The 21222-nt window shown below is 33.8% G+C and overlaps 1 protein-coding gene across 1 annotated transcript in view; it reads right to left on the bottom strand.

The window, feature by feature from the left end:
- Positions 1-21222, bottom strand: part of MAN2A1 (mannosidase alpha class 2A member 1) — a 158030-nt gene that overhangs the window by 39758 nt on the left and 97050 nt on the right. The window contains exons 13-16 of the mRNA XM_011365152.2: positions 6466-6631; positions 4851-5069; positions 4065-4187; positions 1480-1594 (exon numbers count right to left, since the gene is read on the bottom strand). Coding sequence (XP_011363454.1) covers positions 1480-1594; positions 4065-4187; positions 4851-5069; positions 6466-6631 — 623 coding nt within the window. The remainder of the gene's footprint in view (positions 1-1479; positions 1595-4064; positions 4188-4850; positions 5070-6465; positions 6632-21222) is intronic.

Below are 21222 nucleotides of genomic sequence, written 5' to 3'. Positions count from 1 at the left end.
AAAAAAAAAAAAAAAGCTATCAGTCAGCTGCTGGGCATTTCCAACTGCCGAGAAGGGCTCTCAAAGATGTTAAACAAAGGCTTACATACGACTACAAAGGGATGGGTGGTCAAAAATATTGTTTCTGACTTAATAGAAGTTTTGGGAAACTCAATAAAAGATTATTTCAGAACTACAGACTTTCTTGTAGGTAGCAGAATGATTGTTGATAACTGCAGAAGTCACATTTAGGACATGGCGTTACTGTCTAGTATAATTTTCCCATCTTCCAGAAGACCTTTTACTTCTTGATTCAACCTACGAATCATGAGTTATTCTGAAAACATATCACATTATTAACTAAGAAGTCATGTGAGAAAGATTATCCATACCCGAAATTCTAATAAAAAGCAAACATTAATGAAATTTGTAGTTTAAAAAAGTTAAATGAAAGTGAAATTAAACGTAGACACTGAAATTAGTAAACTAAACTTCAGCTCAGAAATTCCCTGAACATAGTACCCTTTGATTCCCCACAATACCTAAAATGTAAATAGTGCCTGCCCATATATCTTATCATTATTTTGTACAATGCTTCATTGTCTATTCAGTATGAAGACTCAGGGAATGATATTTTTCCTTTTCTAATTTTTTCAGCTTATCTAACAGCAAAGAAAAATTTAAAGTGGCATTTTCATGAGGTCCTTTTCTAAGAGAGTTGATACTATGGTAAATGGCCTGGTTACTGGGATTAAATTTGTGGTTGGAAAAGTACTCCATCCTAAAAACACTGAACTTGAAATCAACCAATGTAACTGTACAATTCCAAGAGTGTTTGGGAACCAGAGCTCTACCCAGGTCCTCTGGAGGGACCAGTGCTAAGGCCCACAGTTCAGTTCCTAAAGGGATAAAAGGCTATCTCCTATCGCTTGGTTAATAAAGATGCTGCTTAACATTGTCCTAAAGCAATACACAATTGCCTGATTTTATACTCTAACAGTTGAAGAGTTATAAACAAACAGAACTAGTTTAGAACATTCTTTTAAAGCTAAATTCCAGTGATATCTGCTATTGCAATACATTCTATATTTAAGGCAGGCCACGCGCGCGTGTATGTATGTGTGTGTGTATGTGAGTGACTCACTAATTGGAAACCGTATTTGACATAATTTCCGTTCTATAAAATAAAAAAAAAACTGTTTTTATATCTTAGAAATAAAGTTTCCAGTTAATGAGCTCATGACTAAGACTAATATTGCTATAGGAAAGAGAAAACATACAGAAAAAAAAACATGTATATGTAGGAAGAGTTAACTGTTTTACCATTTTTGATTCTCAAAGGGCAAATATATTTTAAATCATACGAGAAGTATGACATCAAGTTTAGACATTATATCATCTCAAAAAACCAATTGCTAATTTATTAAAACCAACACAAGAAAAGCAAGAATTCAAGAACCAGTATACATGTTTCACATCTATGTTTCTCTGTTTTCTTACCCTGTATGTTGTACAGTCGGACTCTATGGGTAACATGTTCAAAAAAGCAAGTCACATCAGAATAAAACTTTCCACGTTGCACTCTGATAAGGGGCAGTGTTGTGTAAACATAAGGCTGAGGAGGAAATGACATTTTTAAGAAAAATATTTTGGCTTTTAACTTTTCCAAGAAATGTTTATTATAGTTTCCAAAATGGCAAATACATATCACCTGACATTTGCATATTTAAGTAAAAACCAAATCTCACAAAGTATCAGAATACACACTGCTATAAAAGTTGAATATACAGGTTTTGCATTTTACAAAAATTGCCGAAAATAGAAAATAAAAATGTGTACAACTTGATCGGCCTAGATCTACAAACATTCCTCCCAGCTATAAAAATTTCTCATTAAAATCTTTCCATATGGTCCATATGTTATTTATTAGAAAGAGCAATCTTTATACATCAGTGACATTTTTCTGGCAAATATTTAATATAATCATGGCCCCCTAATGTTCAGGGATCAGGGCAAGTGGCAAGGATGACCAGAGGGAGCCACCTAAATAAACAGGAAGCAGGATTCTGAAACATAGTTTAATCACAGCTAGGTTTACTACTCTATAAACATACTGCCCTTTAACTTGAAAAAACTAGCTGAATATAAAGCAAATTTATAAACTTGAAAAAACTATAGTAACCACTGATTTAGTTTTCATTATTTAGAATTCAAGAAAATATGGGACTAAAACACATAACTTATGTGATACAGGAACAAATTTAAAGCATTCATGAAGTTACATTTTCTTAAGTATTACATACTTTAGAAGTTTCAACAATAGCATAAAAAGCTAGCCTTGCAATGTGAACTACTTAAGTAGCATCAGATTTTCAGAACTGTGCAATTTTCTTCCATATTTACCTCTTTGGCTAGAGAAAAATATCTTGGAATTAATATAATGGCTTTATAGTTCACAAAATTCTTGCACCTAGTTACCACAGAGCTAGAAATTAATGGAGGAGGATGAAACCTGGGATGGTGATTTCTGGGCTCTTGTCTTTTTCTGATTCGAGATGCCTCTTTCCCTGATGTTCTTTTATTTTCTCTTTGTAAACATGATAATTCTCTTTATCTTTCTATCTAATATCAAAAGTACTTAAAGGTAATTTTCATAAATTAGTTACTATTATCCATGCATATATTTCATAGTACAGCTACTTTTTTTTTCCAAAGTGTAAGAACAGTCAATCAAAACAAAATGCCTAATGACAAAAGCCGTTAAGTGAGAAAACACTGACACAGCTTATAGTTAGGATCCACTGCCCATTCTGGAATGCCTACTGTGTGCTGTAGATTCCCTTTAATTCCTCACAATGAAAAACAACAACAACAAAACTAGAATCCTTAGCATAGCCAACGCAATCCCTTAAAATCTACATTTCATTTTGCTGAGCAGGCTTTTCTAAATTGTAGAACAAAAGTAACTTTTTCAGGCAATAAAATATGGAGAATATATAACTTATCTTGAAGTGGAGAAAGCCTGAGGAAATCTAAATAAAAAAATACAGACTTGACTGAACAAAATTTAAAAACTACTGTAACAGAAAAATAAAAATAAAAAATTAAATTAAATCACACTTGAGAAAATTTTGCAATATATGAAAAAGGGTTAATTTTATCATATATAAAGAATACATACAGATCTATAAGTCATACCAATAGAAAAATGATCAAAGAACTTAAAAGCTCACAAAAGAAATATAAAAGATAAAAGTAAAAAAAGTTTAATAAGTTTTAACAAATAAAAAAAGTTTAACCTCACTAATCATCACAAAAATGTTAACAGCAAAATATTTTTCACCTATTATTACAGGTAAAGCTTTTAATATGGCTAATTCTTGGAATGGTATATTAGATAGCTACTCTCAAAAAATGCTGGTAGGAGTGAATATGCATTCTAGATAAGAAGTACATATCAAAATCCTTAAAATGCTTCATCCACTGACATAAAATGACTCTTCTACAAAGTTATTCTCAGGAAATAATCAGCATTGCATAAAAAATGCTACAACGAAAGCTCATCACAATGTTACAGCAGTAAAGCAGTGGCAGAAAATGTACATATGCAACAATAGGAAATTCTCTTTCACACAATTATAGCTATCAACTACAGTCACTAGGTTATACATTAGATCCTCAGTCCTTATTCATCTTAGAGTTGAAAGTTTTTAAACACAACAGTGCATATTAAAATTGTGGTTTCAAAGAATATACCATCAGATTGTTAGCACTGTCACAATGAAAAATATGTAATGCAGTAAGACAAAACTTGAAAATGGGGGGAAAAAAGGATATGTATAAAACAAAAGACTAAAAAATACATCAAAATGCTGGTAGTGGTTTTCACGGGCTTATGGAATAGTTGGTAAATTTTGTTTTCTCCAGTTTTCTGCATTTGCAAAATGTGCCAAAATTGACATATACTATCTTTTCAGTCAAGGGGCGGGGGAATTTTTTTTTTTTTTTTTAAAGTACTATAAGTTAAGAAAAATGGCTCAGTGGGTAATCTTATTTTTCTAGAATAACTCAGTTTATTAGCTTACCTTGGCTTCCCCATCAGGTAAGAAGAGGTAGGCACCGCTTTTGTCCTTTTTACTTGTGGTCCCATACCATGAAAATTGTACTTTTACTTCATGACGTTTACCATCTTCTTTATTTATCATTTCCTAAAGATAAAAATTTAAAAGGCAACGCACTATTAAGACATTAACGATGTTCCTTCTAGTTCCATGTATATGTCAATTTAAAAAGTTACTTCACTGAAAAATGCTAACAGTCTCTAATATTCATAATTCTTGAACAAATACCCAAAATTTTACACTTCACCTTAGAATTTAACGCCTTCGCAATAGAGACAAAAAATCAGAACACACTTCATCAAGGAAGAGATACACAAGACATCTACCAGTGCTTCTCAAACTTTATATAGTAAAGGAGTAGGCTTATTTTTTATTTCCCAATTGCATGAACCAATATTTTTGTAAGGTACAATAAAAATGAGATACCATAATATTAAATTTAAAGTTATATACCAAATATACAATCAAATCTTTTATTAGATTCAGTAGGCATAAATTTACTCTGTCAAATTGTTTTCAGTTTCTGTAAACATTTCTAAACAGTCATAGCCTCTTATCTTGTGGACCAATAACAAACAGTTCACAAAGCAGCACCAACCACAGGCAGTCACTATGGACCACAAGAAGAAGGTTCATAAAGTTCATTTATCTTTTCTCCCAAAGTATTGGTGTAGAATATTTCTCTCCTGCATAAGTAATCTACACACATTAAAATAAAATGATAAACCTTGTATGAATTTCAGAACATACCTCCATAAGTCCAGACTGACCAAACCGAAGCTTAATAAAAGAGTTCTCTATAGTTATATCCTCTTCAGCACCTTTCATATTCTTCATGTTGAAAATTCCTTTATATTCTATGTTATTGTTATACAGGACATATTCAGCTAAATGTGGATTTGAACTTGTTGATTGTGAAATGGTATATACTTGCAATCCCAATGGTGGCATCTGTGCTGGAAAAGAGATCTTTAAAAGATAGAAGAGGGAATTTGTTAAAGAAAAACGTAATCTGAAAGGAAGACCATTTATACTTCTAATGAAAACAACAAACTACCATACTTTTTAGAAAGAGAAAACAATATTATTCTATAAATGTTCTCATAACACACATGTAGAATATCTATATCTCAGTTTATCCAACTTCAAGTTGTCAGGACTATCAAAGGTATTAATGTTTTCACTCAATAAGTGAAATTATGTGACCATCCTCAATTGCCCTACAGAGCTCTTAATGAATGTTCAGAGGGGGAAATTCTCTGTGACGGTAAGGGCTTACTGTGAACAATGATTTTTCCTAATTATTAGAGATCTTTTTACAATACTAAATTTCAGTACATTAAAATTAAAAATGGTTAATGCAATAATATAAATATTAAGCACAATAGTTCAGTCAACACTAGCCATCAAATGCCTGGAGTCTAGCAGATACCAAACAAGGCAGAGGACATACCTACTATAAGATACTATACTGTGCTATAACAGAGGATGTACGTACTATAAGACAAGACCCTTGCTTTCCAAGAGCTACCATTCCATTTTCTAGATGGGGTGTTTCCTATAAAAACTGACTAATACCGCATTATACTTTTCGTTTCTACCTAAAGGATTATAAATTTATCAGAGCAGCCAGCAATGGCTTTTAACAAGCAGAAGCAAATCTCTTTTAGAGTTCATAGCTTATGGCTGTGTCTTCAGAAGCACAGTTAAAATTATAATCCAGACTCTAAAAGTTTAACCTTTCTAATGATGTCAGGGTTAATACTGCTTATTTTAAGAAATTTTCCCCCCACATGACTATTACTTGAGCCCAGATTTTTCATAATCGTATTTCAAAGAAAAATCTTACTTATTTTAGGAAGTCCTTCCTTCATGATGTATTATGTCTCTCCTTTGTAATAAAGAGTTAAAAGCATCCAAAATTATTTAGAAGAATTATTTATCTCAATTTCAATATGTGTAACTGTCAATGAGTTAGACGAAAAATTTCCAAATTTTATGAGTAATGATTACTTCATTACTTCAAGAAAAAGTTACAATATACATACTTACAAAGATCTATAATATACATACTAATTAATATATCCCCATAATAACATACAATACACATACTAACAAAGATATTAATATTTTAGGAAACACAGGATCTATTTTCCTTTAGTGTGTCATTTAACTGGCTAGTTAAACCCTCTGGTTCTTACAACTTTAACCACTTCATATACACCAACTTGATAGCTCTAGAGATTGTATGTGTGTGTGTGTGTGTGTGTGTGTGTGTGTGTGCACGCGCGCACGTTATATATAAACTGTATATTGGCCATGCTTTTTTAATGATGCCTCTTTAAATTCTATGGCAAAAACATACCTTGTAGGCTGTCTGTGAAACAGTACTTCCTTTATCCCAAACTGCACTCATTTGAATTTCCACAGGCCTTCCTGAGGCAGAGGACACTTGTACTGTGGGGGAACTCACATGTACCGATACCACCGAATTTCGTTCTTGTTCTGAAGGATTATAGACCACAAGATACCTGCAAAAACAGGTGCTTCACTAGTGGGGACTCAGAATATTTTTACTTCTTTAATGCTATTTGTAAGAACTTGGCTCAAAGAGAGTCAACATGTGGAAAAGAATTATAAAGAACATTCTGGTAAAACTTTGGGGGGACAAGCAATTTCATCACAACAAATACTGCACAATACAAAAGGGTAATGAAATTATGACTCACTTTCTAAGAATAAAATGTTATACAAATGGAAGACGTTAATAGAATTTTAACAAAGTTATTTCTATGTCCCAGAAAATGACCTGTATAAAGATGGGTTTTTTGATCTAAAAGAATCAGCTCTATACAAGTAATATCTTGATCCCTGCCTAATCTCGCTGAATAAGAAAACATGTCTTTTGCAATTTAGCCATAATTAATTTCAATTAAAGTTCTGACATTTATTTCAGACCACTAAAACACATAAAAAAATGTATAGCTATACATGCAGAATCACATAATTCATTTGTATATTTTATATACAGGGGACCGTTTTCTTCAAGAGTTATTTGGTTCTGGAAAAAAAAAAAGGTTATTTGAAGTAAGCCCACTTAAAATAGAGGCTAAAATGTTATAATAAATAGTGGTGGAAAAAAAAGATTTGATTGGGACTTAGCAAGAAAAAGGAAAACAAACACTATTAAAATAAGTTTAGGTAATACTTGCGACTATGTGCAATTCTTAGAATGAACAAAAAATGATTGAACTGAGGTTTGGGGCAGAATTTTTCCAACAATATTTTATACTAGGACATTATGACATCCTTCATATAATATTTAATTTTTACAGGATGGTTCTAAACATAACTATATTTGTAAAAATAAAAAGCCAAGGACTTCATTTTCCTAAAAGTTCTCTCTCAATTCTTAGATATTCAAATAATTTTCAGATAAAAAACCTAACACTCTTGATTTTCTCAGTAGCATAACTCTGCCAGCTCTTCATTGTTTCATGGCTTTGCCTGTGAACAGAAATGTTCAGCAGTTCCCAACCTTTTGGGTACCAAGGACCAGTGCACCTATGAGAATCTAATACCAGATGATCTGAGGTGGAGCTGAGGTGGTGATGCTAGCGCTGGGGAGCGGCTGCAAGAACAGATAAATTTCGCTCCCTCGCCCGCCGCTCACCTCTTGCTGTGCGGCCCGATTCCTAACAGGACACAGACTAGTACCAGTCCTTGGCCCAGGGATGGAGGACCCCTCTTCTGGACCATGACACAGACTTCATGAAATCTGCAGCCTTTGAAAGATTTATGATTTTACTTTATAATCGATTTGCATCGTATTATCTTTAATTTAATCAAAGGATATTTCAAAGAGGATATTTGACCAATAATATAACTTACTGATTCATCAGTGAATATTTTCATGATCAGAAATATTTTGTTTTCCTACATAATTTTTAAATTGTAAGAATACAGAACTGAATAGTCAGATAGCAAGTGCTTCTCTTCCTGAGTCACAGTATCTGTATCAGAGAAGGTAGAAGCAAGCAGCATTTATTGAGTGCATATCCTACATGCATGTCCTATAAATTTCAGCTGCATTAAAAATTGTTCATTAAAAAATAAAATTAATACCTACAGTGGCCAAAACTAAAGAAAAGACAACAGGAAAGCACAGAGATAAAGAAAAAGGGATGGAGCATAAAATCTATAAAATGTTTGGCTTATAAACTGCTTATCAGGAGAAGCACTTAAATTAAAATATTAAATTAAAATATTCTGAAATAATTGAGATTCCTTATGTATATGAGAGAAGAACAGCTGAAGCCTGTAGTTACAGAGGCCACTGAAGCCTCCTAATACTAGATTAAAATTCGCCCCATCTTTCTTTTTTTATTTTAAGCAATTCTCAAGGAGAGTGAGGGTAATGCCCGCTTGAGAGAGATGCTTAACAGACTTACCTGAGGGACCTGTCAACCTGTTTGCACCCTCCCACTGCCCTCTACCAGAGGTTACATTTCACCTGGCTGTTGTCCTAGCACAAGCACATCGGAGAATCACAACTGCCAGGATTCACTGTTACTAACGGACTTTACTATATTCCTAAGGTGCACTGGGGAAGAAAAGCAGCTCATCCTTGGCAACAAAGATGTTCGAATCGGCGCTCTAAAAATTAGTGATTTACTACTGAACCCCAGAGGCTTAGAGCTATTATGTGAAGAACTCTAGAAGACATGGTCTGAAGACTTCAGCCAGTCTCCTATTTCTGCAGAAGTCCCGAGGCACACCCTGGTACTGAGGCTAGAATTCCTACTGGCAAGTCCTTGGGATGCTCCACTACATAGAACTGGTCAGAAAGATTCTGATAATAAAATGCAACATGAGCCCACGCAACAAATTAGGTAACAAGCATCCAGAACACTGATTCCTTCCCATGGGGGAAAAAAAAAGACTCGCATTTAAAGCAAATAATAATTTTAACCATACATTTGGTTTTGTACAATATTAAATCACTTTTCATAATAAGCTGTAAACTAGGTTCTGTTTTGTTTCGTTTTAGCAGCTAATTAGTATTTGACCATAATGATGTTTCTACTGTACTGAATGATTATGTAATTATCATGCCAGGAATCTATTCAAAAACGAAATGTGTAGAGTATATAATGAGTATAATGCTGCGCTAAGAAAATAATTTTTTAACATAATTAGAGATTCACAGCATGTTCTTCAAGTGCACCACAGCACATATTTATCTGACACGCACAAACTCCTATCTATGTACATTTTTAGTAGAGTACAGAGAAAGCATGATTATATACGAATTATATTTCCTTTGGAAATAAGTACGCCGTCAAAAAATAACTAAATTTTCATTGTCATTATCATGTTTGGTAGTCAAACATTTGTTATATTGCCAGTATCCTCAAATATGAACCCTTTTAAGCCCTTCAGTTGTGAATGGAACCAACAGGTTTCAACATCATAATATCATGATCACTAAGCCCCCACAACTTGGGGTTATTGGCAATTATCTCAATTCTCTACACACAAGGAACAACCCTCACCTCATGAAGACAAAGCTTATTCATATGTTACCTGCCAATGAATTAGAGGGCAGAAGATGATCTACTCTGGTAGAAAAAGGAATGGAGAAAAATGAAAGGCTATCTGCATACTCATGTCAAACTGGGAATAACTTTATAGAAGAACTAGTATTCCACTGTAAACATGGTTCTGTCCTTGAAGATGAGTATTGTTTACAAGTCTCTCACCCCTTCTGTAGAAATGATTCATGTCATGTTAAGAAAGACACTGTGGCAATCTAAGTCCTCTCTTTGAGGCAAAAATAATCAGTGCCTGCTATGAACAACAGATTAGGCCCACATGGATTTCCATGCAGGATGGATGAAGAATAGAGCGGAAGAAATGTGCCCCTTTGTCAGAGTAACCTTGGCATTACTGCTCACAGAGTGCCTCCTGTATGCTGGGCCCAGTCCTCTGGCCTATATGGGCAACTACGAGATACAGCCTTTCATCCTTCCCACTAGACAGATAAGGAAACTGAGGTTCAGCGAGGTTAGGTATGTCACCAAGACTCACCCAGCTAAAAGTGACACAACAGTCTTACCCCTACAGCCATCTTTTTAACCATTTTACTGAAAGGTCAAGCTTATAAGGACCTTTTGACAAATGAGGTTTCCTCCGGAGATTCCCTTAGTTTCAAATTCATATGTGAAGAACTTTCTCCTCACCAATGCCAGAGATCCTCACAGAGCCTCTCTCCTCAGGAAGCTCCAGAAGAGCAAAAAACTATTTACAGTTCGTGTACATTATATTTGTGAAAGAAAATGTATAAACTGGAACATTGGCACAGCTAAACACTTGCAATATATTAAGGAGTTCTCTATGACCTCACTGTATGAGGTAAGTAAAAACAATATTCAAGGACACATTTTAAAAAACTACATATTTTCATGACTGTGTAAGGAAGATAAAAATGAAAATACTTGCAAGTCCTCTGTAAGTGTAGTTTAAAGCCAATTAAGGAAACACTATGTTATATAAAAAATAATTTTAACTGCATGCCTAGCGCAGTACCTGCAACAGAAAAACATTCAATAAATAGTTGATGAATGAGTAATACACAAAATCCCACTAGAAGAATTTATCATTTATAAATAATACCTACTGGTGTGGGACTCTATAGTTTTACGAGATCATTTTCATTTTGATTATTCAAATTCCTCAAAAAATGCTTTTAAGGTCAACAGTTATGTATTTAATCCCTCTGCAAAGATGGGGGAAATGACAGATCCAAGATCACAGAGAAAGTGAAAAACAAAGCAAAGAGTAGAGCTCAGTGTGTGTGGTTCTTAATCCATGATGGCATATAAAAAATTCATTTCAAACAAGAATATATTCATCTTCTGTAAGTAGCTTCATTAGTGGAACATCGTTTTAAAAAGAGTAATAACCTTTATACAGTATTCTGAAGATGGATATATTTAAATTTATGTTTACAAAAATTGCAATTTCTAGATTTGAAGTCTTTTTAATATAGTCCACCTAGTTTTCTAAGTTTAAAACATAATGCTTAGCATATTATCTGCCAGAAAAAAAAATCAAGATATGAAAACAAAGGAGTCTTTTTGAGATATATTACGTCTTCAAAAATCACACGTAGATCTGTGATTTCTGGACTCTGGAGTCAGACACATTCAAGCTCAAAACCTCACCAAAGCATTTAGAATTTAAGCAGCTCTGAACAAGTTATTTTATTTTTCTAAGGCTTAAAATCTTCCTCGATGAAATCAGGAGATAAGATTGTTGTTAAGGTTAAATGATAAAATGTTTGGGAAATCACATTGCTCAGACTTGGCACAAAGTAGAACCTCAATAGCAATTAATTTCTCTCTTTTTCTTTACAAGACCCTCCTGGCATCCTGACCAGGGACCATGGTACATGAATCATACTGGACGGTAAAGCGAATGTTTTAATTAACCCAGGTCACTGAGTTGCCTTAAGTATTTTTTTCTTCTTTTTTCTCTTTGGTAAGGGATACATAAATACAAATGAGAGATATTAACAAAACTATACATGTGATAACAGACACCTTGCAACAAGAGTCTGGCGTGGTGGGGAGAAAGATGCACAGGTGCACAGAATATACGCACATACAAATTAAATGCATAAAAAGCAATAAACAAAAGGACAGACAGAAGGATACCTCGTGGTATGTGTAGTTATAAACTTGTGAATGTGCATACATACTCCCTGTCACGGAAGTACCTATAGCTTAGGAAAGGAGAGAGACAGAAACTGTTAAGTTCATTATAATAGAGTAGATAATAAGACAAAGGTATGCATAGAGTGTCCTGTGATACACACAAAAAGGTTGCAGTTAGGATGATTAAGAACTAATCAGAAGAGCATTCAAAATAGAAAATTAATTTTACATGAAATAAGTAGTATATATATATATATATATATGAATATATACAAAATGATAAAACTTTACTGAGGGAGATAAAAAGGAATAAATGGAGAGACATACTATTCTAGGTGGGCAAATAAAATACTGCAAAAAAGACAACTTTCCCAAGATTAATTCATAAATCTTATGCAATGCCAACCAAAATCCCATTGAAATCTTTTTGTTGGGAGAAAAGTGAGTAAAGGAAAGGAATCACTATTGGGTAAAAAAATCTATAATATGGCTATGATAACAATTGGGCAAAACAAATAGTTAAACAAATGCGTTAAAACAATATGCCAAGATTGATTCCAGATGAATTAAAAAGTTTAAAAACATAAAAAGTACAAAATTCGTAGTAAAATTAATATATAATTTGCAGTATAAAAGGTCTTTCTAATTGTAACAGAAAAATACAGCAAAGTAAAAGGCTGACAGATTTGATAACAAAAGCTTAAAACATTTTCTAACTTAAACAGTAAGATTAAAGAATAACGAATAAAATATAATCAAATTCAGGAAATTTGTAAAGGACTCTTACAAATCAATAAAATATAAACAGCGAAGTAAAAAAAAAAAAAAGCATTTTTCCTTTATCAAATTGAAGTCAGAAAATAAATGATGTTTCCACTTCTAGTCAGAGTAGCTGACGGCAGACAAGAGCTCTCACTCCTAGGGCCAACTGAAAAAAACTAGGTAAAACACAGTAATCATCTGCTTGAGAGAAACAGAGAACTGCTGAGGACTTCAGAGAAGTGAGCTGCCTTCGTGGTCATTTTACCCTGGAGCACACCAAGTCTCACCATAGGAGAGGCTGAGTTCCACGCAGAGTCTACAGAAGGAGTGCTCTGGAGACAAAGAGGCCAAAAGAGCATTTGGTGGGGGACTCGAGAGGCTTCAAGTATACATTGGATTTCCTCATGAGGATATGTGCTAAATTATGGGGGCTGCACAGAAAGGGAGGTTTAAAATCTAAACAGAAAACTTCTGAAATGTAGGGCAGAGATATCTCATGAGATTTCAGAATCCACCAGAGTAGGGCCTACAGAATATACCAGTCTATTAGATGAAAACTTGGTGAGTTAGATGAATAAGAAGTTGAGTGAATGAGCTTCAATATCATCCTTGATTGGAGTAAGAGTGAACTCTTTCTTGAAGAAGATACTTGCTGGACCCTACAAAAATTTTATACACAATGTCTAGCACTCCATATAAAATTCTGAGGCATCCCAAAAGAGAGAGCTATGTGACTAAACCGCAAGAAGAAAAAGACAAAAGAATTAGAACCAAACATAATTGAAATATTGAAATTAACTGATAAGACTTTAAAATAATAATTAGCATGCCTGAGGAAAGAAGAAAACATGAATAATGAAGATAAAAAGATAAAGAATTTTACCACAGAAATTAAATACATTAAAAATTAACCAAATGAAATTTCAAAAGGACGAGTTTTTGAAATTAAGAACTCAGCAGGTATGTTTAACAACAGAGTAGATTCAGCAGAAGTTAAACTATTAACAGGAATATTTCCTCTAGATTCTGGGATTATCAGCGAATGTTCTGCAACTGCTTTTTATACTTCTGAATGTAAAACACTACAAAAAATATGTACATATTTTTAAAATAATAAGAAAAATATAACAACAAAAACATGCATGGGGTGGGTGGTGAGATAGCCAGGCACGAAAAGTAGGGTAATACACTCTACGTAGAGTGATTATAAGAATAAAGGCACAAATATAAGAAAAAAGGATGTTATTTTCAGAATATAAAGGCTATCCAATATCACTAGTATCTACATAGTGAAGTGCACCTCTAAAATCCCAATATATGGAGCTAGAAAGGGAAATAAATCTCAAGTCACAGCGAGAAATAAGCTTAGATCTATGTTATGGAGAGTGACTGGAAGTTTTAACATGGTCAGATTTTCATTTTTAATATATACACGTAGCTGCCATGTAGAGGACAGATTTAAGGCACCGAGACTCAAAGAAGGAAGTTCAAGTAGATAGTTGCAATAGCCCAGGTAGGTAAAGTGAAGACCTAAATTAGAGGGGTGATAGAAATACAAAAAGAATAATTTAAGAAACAAGTAGGATATCTTATCAGTAGGATTCTTCAATTCCTTGGAGAAGATTGGATGGTAAACCAGAAGAAAAAGTCTTCTATCAGTCTTGATTTCCAGTTAGGGTGAGACAGATATGGTGGTGTCATTAACCAAGATTGAAGAGCTAAATATGGGTAGTGGGAGGAAGTTTCAAAACGAAGGTGATAAATTCAGGCTTACACTTCTTGAATTTGAGGCACCTGAGAAACATCTGTACAGATTTATTCTGATGCTTCTCAATTAACTATCCAAAACTCGGAATTCACTTATTCAATGGAAATACAAAAATCAGGTTTCCAGGTATGATAGGCATAATAACTGTCCCCCCAAAAGGTCCACATGCTAATCCCCAGAACCTGTAAATTTGAAACCTTACATGGCAAGAGACTATTCAGATATAATTTACTTAAATCTTGGGATGTGAAGGTTTCTTGGATTATCCAACTAACTGGGCCCAATATAATCACAAGGATCCATGTAAGAGAAATGCAGAAAGGTCCAACAAAGAAGATGGCCATCAGACAACAAAAGCGAGAGGTTAGAATATGTATAGAAAGGGCCATAGGCTGAGGAATACAGATGGCCTTCAGAAGATAAAAAAGGTAAAGAAACAGATTCTCCTGCCAAAGCCTCCAGAAAAAACCAGCCCTGCCAACACTTTGTTAGTCCAGTGAAACTGATTTTGGACTTCTGACCTCCAGAACTGTAAGATAATAAATCTGTATTTTTTTAAAGAGACTAAATCTGTGGTAATTTATTGCAACATAAACAGAAAATAATACACTAGGTTACATTATCCCTCTTAAAAATGAGGAGTAAGCTTTGGTTTCATATTATAAAGACTGGAGACTTTTTACCACCAAATAAAAAAGAAAAGCTTGAGTCCTGGAAAAGGGAGGAGGGTGTGTGTGGTGGGGTGGGGGTGGGGGTGGGGGGCAAAGAGCAATAAGAAGAGCTTGGGGCCTTGAAACTGAGTCCAAGCAAAGACTGAAGTGAAGTGTATCTAGCCCTCTGACTCTCTCTCCCATGGAATACTCCTTCCCACTTGTTCATCTTCTGGCTACCAGGCTTGATGTGCCCAAATTCCTATTGTCCAGTTCAAGTGCCCACAGCGAACAATAAGGAGAAAGCAAATGAGAAAAATCCAAAACTTATTCTCTCTAAAAAGTGTAATCTCTTACACCAAAGTGGTTATTTTTAACCTTCAAAAATTCTATTTATTTTATAATCTTTGAATACTTTATGCTGATCCCATTCATTGCAGAAATGCACATATGCACAAGATTTTCATACAGGTTCCAAGACCTCCCAGTTTATGAACCTTGCTATTTCTATAAAATAAGCCTTCTTAGGCAAATATTTAACTGTTTCCCATGAAAATCTCTCTAGGAACTAAACAATAAGAATCTTTCTTATCTTTAATTAGATTTTGGAATTTATATTTGCAAGGGAGAAAACAAAAAGAGGTATTTTCTGGCCTCCAGTTGATTAAGTAACAAATGTGGCCTTATCTAAGAAGAAAAAAATAATTCAACACTAAGGAACAGAACACTCCTCTCAGCAATAAAAATTAGGATTATACTTGAATATAGTAGTGGATAAATATTAATCGACCTTCCTAACACAGGAAAGTTTATTTTATCATTATTTCCTATATTTAGGAGAAATAACTTTCTTAAAATTCATGGGCAAAAATATTAAGACTCTATCGTCCCATGGAGAGTCATTTGTCCAAAGACAAAATTTAAAAAGAAAATGAAGCAGCACACTGCATGGGATCTAATCCAAATGTAAAGCTGCTTTTCCTGAAACAACAGGACAGCAGCACCCACCACTGCTGTTGTCAACTGTTTAATTTCCGGTAATACATTACTACCCTCAAATCCAAAAATTCCACAAAATATTACTAATAAAAGTTCGTAGTTTAAATGAAAAGTACAGATTATTAAGTAAATACTCTAAAAAGGTATATGTTAAAAAATATTACTATAAGTAGAAAATTATATTTGCTTACAATACTAACAGACAAAGCAGTAAGTCAAAAATAAAACTGTATCTTAAAGGAACATTTCTGCTATTTTTAACTCAAAGTAAATTTAACTTGGCAGGTCATAGAGAGTTTTTTTGATGTAATAGTAATAATAACAACAATATCAAAAACTAGCACTAGGTGAACCTTTAGAATAGTGCCCAGCATACAGTCTTTGTGTTTTATTTGAATTTACTCCTTTCAGCTTCACAACCAACTTCCGAAGTCCTAAAAATTATGTCCATGTTATAGATGTGTAGAGTTCAGTATTGCTCATGGTTATATAGCCATTTATGTAAGTGGAAGAGCCAGGATTCAAACTCAAGCAGTTAGGCTCCAAGGCATCTTAAAGGTAGGAAAGGTGGCTCTGCTCTTCTCCATAGGTGTGACACTCAATGTTTATGTGCTAGATGCATAGATGTGTCATCTACAGCACTCAGAGTCCCATCTTCCCAAAGCTCTCTGAATGCTGCCTCATCAGAGAGCTCTATATCCACCCCAGCAAAGAGCTGTCGTTCTGAAAGACTCTGACCTGACAGCAGGACTGGGGTGAAGAAGGCAGGGGTTCTTTGAGATAATGAAGTTGAGGCTACTTCCTCTAGCTGCTATAATGACAAGAGAAGCTGTTCTTTCAGTAAGTTCTTATTTTTTGTAAAAGGTGGTATAAGGGGAATTGCTATATAATAGGTCTTCATTTTGTAACATTGGTGATATTTTGGAAAATATCACCTATGTCCTAGTTATAGGACAAATCTGGTTATTTTCCAGAGTTGAGTTCTCTACCTGAAAAGTTCCTTTCCTGGTGTTTATTCAAATGAATGCTTTATAAATGATTTATATTTTAACAAACAAGAAGATCAAATGTCAGTTGTATATGGTTCTGGGGATCAGCTATTTCAGTCACCTCTCTCCCAATACATAATGCAAATGGAACTAAAGTTAAAAAAAAAAAAAAAAAAGCTGGTTAGTGACAGAGGTAGGACTAGAATGAGCCCCCTGACTCTCGGTCCAGGACACCCTTAACAATACCCTGCGTTTCCAGGCATCTGACAGTGGGATCTGCTCAAAGCTCAATGGTATGGAAACAGAAAAGTTAGTATCATTGGTGTTACCAGAATTTATGGCTGCAAATGCAACTCAATACAATGAATTAAAGTCTTAACCCTCAAATGTACAACTACATATTTCTGGACTTTTCCTCCTTGGGAAAAGTATGTCTAAAGGCATAAATATAACCAAAGTAGAATCAACATGTAATTTTATAACATTTATAAATAAAATAAGACTGAAAACTCATAACTATTTCCAGCGCATAAAATAGCAAGTCAATAAAAAAGATAAATATTTCTTTCCAACTATTCTAAAACTTTTGATACTAAAGCAATAAAAAGACAAGGAAACAAAAATTGTACATAATTTGGCTGACCCCAAGAGTCCTGTCACCAATTAAGTTGCTTTCACTGACAGAGTTTTGCCTAAAACAAAAATACCATCTGTTTTACCTAAAACATTAAGATGTTCTATTTTCTTGTCAACTCAGAAATCACATCTGTACTCATTTTCCGAAAAGACAGCAAAAGACATTATATTTATGGGTGACTGCATAAGGAATGATGTTCAATCAAAATGTAATTTTCATCTACTGGAAGAAAATTTCATTTCTCCAATGACTATAACACTGCAACTTTGGAGGAACACACAGTACATAAACAGGCTGATTTTCACAAATAAAAAGACCTTAAAAGTTAATGTAGTAAAATAAGGTTGTTTTGTTGGTAAAGACAAAACTAGCAAATATCCACTTTTGTATACCTCTGTTGATGGCTGAAATCTATCTTGTGTAAGACTTTTAGGTGAAAAGATCAGGAAACAACAACTTTTTATTGGTGCTACATCTCTTCATGCTAGTGACGCATCATATAAGAAGTAAAAATATGAAAACAACAAAACAAAACCACTTTCTATTTTCAAAACACTTTTAAGACACAATATTGGTTCTGGGAAAGACACTCTACAATCCAACGAACCAAATGAAAATACAAAACACCTACAGAAAACATCACTCAGAGTGAACGCAAACACATCACAAGAGATAAAGAACACATTTCGAAGAAAAACACACAAGCTATCCAGCTACCTAAAATACCCTGAATATATATTAAGTACCTACAAAAAAATCTGACACCCAGTTATGTTTTAGTTTAAAAAGTAGCCCAATTTCACACATAATTTTCTTGTCTAAAAAATAAAAAAAAAATAAAATAATGCTAATCTCCAAATAAGGATGAAATAAATAAGTCCAAAGGCTCTATTTAAAATTTGTCTTTTACCACAAAGTTGTGAAGTGTTCTGAAGTCCAAGATGGGCTTGAAGCCCTCCCTGACTTTTTCAGGATCAGGAAACCTTCACTAAAATCGTTTTCCTTGTTCCGCTTTTGGTGCACGCTTTATTAATCTGCATTTAGAAGGAAAAAAAATCTGGTTCAGAAGAATGGAAGACTTTGAAATATGTCACATCACTTCAGTCTATGTTCTGAACTGCTGTGAGTTCATTAGCTTTATGTTAGCAATTTCAGAAGACATGATGGACACTAGGAGGAAAAGTGAGAGGACAGAGGACTAAGTGTGCAAGAAACTAGAAGAAATAAGCAACTAAGGAATCTCTCTCATACAGTTGTCAATTCCCCCTTCCCAATACAAATCACTTAAAAAAGCACGCATATTCCAGATATTTTACTTACTTTAACCTGGTCATAGTGTATTATATAACTCCAACTAATAGAGGAAGAAACTTTGATGCTACAGCAATAACACTCATTCAAAATCTGACACTACAGCAATAAGACTCATTCAAAATCTGAGTTATCTGGCAGACACACCGAAGCTAATGCCAGATCTTTTTTGACAATATTTATCTCCTTTCCAAAGTTTTTCTTAGGTCTACAAAGTTACATATTTCCAATTATTTTAACTGGAAAATATAATAATCTTTCCTAGACTACAGGTGGTAGTCCCCATGCTAACTCTGGCTTGATATTGCAAGGTATCAGAATATCTCACCATACATATATGGGCACATATTATTCTTCCCTATCTTCTGCACTTCCCTGATTATGGTCTTTAATGGGGTAATTGCAAGATGTTGTAAGCAACAAACAAAATTGCTTTACTATCATTAGATAAACCACACAACTAAAATATCCTGTGTAAACTCAGTTCCTTATATAATAATCTGACAACAATAAACTAGAACCACACAGCTAGTTAAGAAAGTTTGATTTAAAGTATGAACAATAAAATGGCAATTGAAACACAGACTAACCAGGTAATTTAGCAGGTGTTTACTGAACACATAAACTACTTTGCCATTGTTTTTAAAGAAATAAAACTTAAAACCATCATTTAAAATGCAGTCTGTTCAACCACTTCCACAAATTAAATCTAAATAATAAAACCTAAAATAATTTTGTAACTAGGAACAAAGTCATAGCAGACTAACTACAATGGGCCTAGGAAGAAAGATTCTTTTAAAGTTCACATAAAATTTATGGGAAAAATGACTTAAGATACCACTCTATGAAAGTACTAAGGAGACAAACTCCACATTGTAAATCACTTAAAAATCAACATATAAGATTTACGGTAGCCTATTGACATTCTCTTGCTATTTCTAAATGGCAGTAAAAAATGTATATATAACTACTATACAATTATATTATTTAAAGAAGCTGATCATAAACCTTAAACTGCCTGATGCAAGAATTATAAAAAGTATTTCAGGAGGCAGAAGAAATAGGATTTTTTTTAAAAAAAGACAAATTCTGATAACAAGAACTCTTGAAGTATCATCGGAAAGCTATAACACCCTAGTAAAGGAAAGGATTCCTGTGAAGAAAAAAGTCAACACAAATATCTCGGTGCTTAGGGAATGTGGTACAGAAGGGTTAGGGTCAGCACTGCTTCACTAGCAAAGGTTTCTTGAGAGATAAGACATTTTCCAACAGACCACTGAAAGGGATGGGGATCAGGACAGAGAGGACAAGTTGAGGCACTCAGCATGGATACTAATAACTGACACCAGTTAGAAGAGTCAAGGTGGTTTCTGCTATACTCTGTCTTTATTAGGAAACTGGGTAATTATTTTAAACAATATCATAATTTTTCCAAATCATTACTCTATAGGTCTATAATCTCTATCTGCAAAGTTCGGAAAGCTCTGAATATCAAGATTTTTCAAAAATGTTTCATGGCAAAACCTAACTGAACTGACATGAAGGTACATATAATTATTTATCAAACTTCAGAAATTTTAAAGTATTTGATGACTCCGGCCTCAAAAATCTGAAGTATTATATAACATGCCATATATGCATATTTTTAAATTTTCCTAAAATTAAAAAAATTTTGAATTCAGAAATATATCTAGCCCTGAAGATTTTAGGTAAAGGATTGGGATTTGTATTTATGGGCAGGGGCAGGCTATACAGTAGAGTCTAAGTTACAGACTACTTATAGAAGACATCCTGCCTGTATAGGTTCTGAGCAAGAAAGAACCAAGAAATAAAAGGAAAAAGAAAACTTAACACATTCTAGCACAGTGCTACACAAGTCAGGAAGACAAATAAATCTGTCATTGAATGGCTGGCTGACCGAACCAAGGAATAAGTATATTTTAACATGGTCCTAAATAGGGCACTAAAAAATTGTAAATGTTTAAAAATACTGTATTTTCTTAAATGTGAACATCCCAAATCCCAAGAGGGCAAATATACTCTTATTTTATGAGCTTTTACTTGATCTCTCCCAATTCTTAATTTTGCAATACCCAATTAGTTTTGGTTTGGAATAAATAGGAAGTCTCTGAGTGTCTTTAATAAAAAGTGTTTCATATGATTTTTCTACCTGACTGATAGGAAGTCTCAAGAATAAGCTTTTAAGAAGCTTCTAGCACCCGGCACTGATTTATTCAGCACAGATGTTCCTACAGTGTACAGAATACAACTCGTTTGTGCCGAAGAGG

The sequence above is a fragment of the Pteropus vampyrus genome, unplaced genomic scaffold (assembly GCF_000151845.1).
Source record: "Pteropus vampyrus isolate Shadow unplaced genomic scaffold, Pvam_2.0 Scaffold106, whole genome shotgun sequence".
In the NCBI taxonomy this organism is placed as follows: Eukaryota; Metazoa; Chordata; class Mammalia; order Chiroptera; family Pteropodidae; genus Pteropus; species Pteropus vampyrus.
This window is presented reverse-complemented; position numbering and strand designations above follow the sequence as displayed.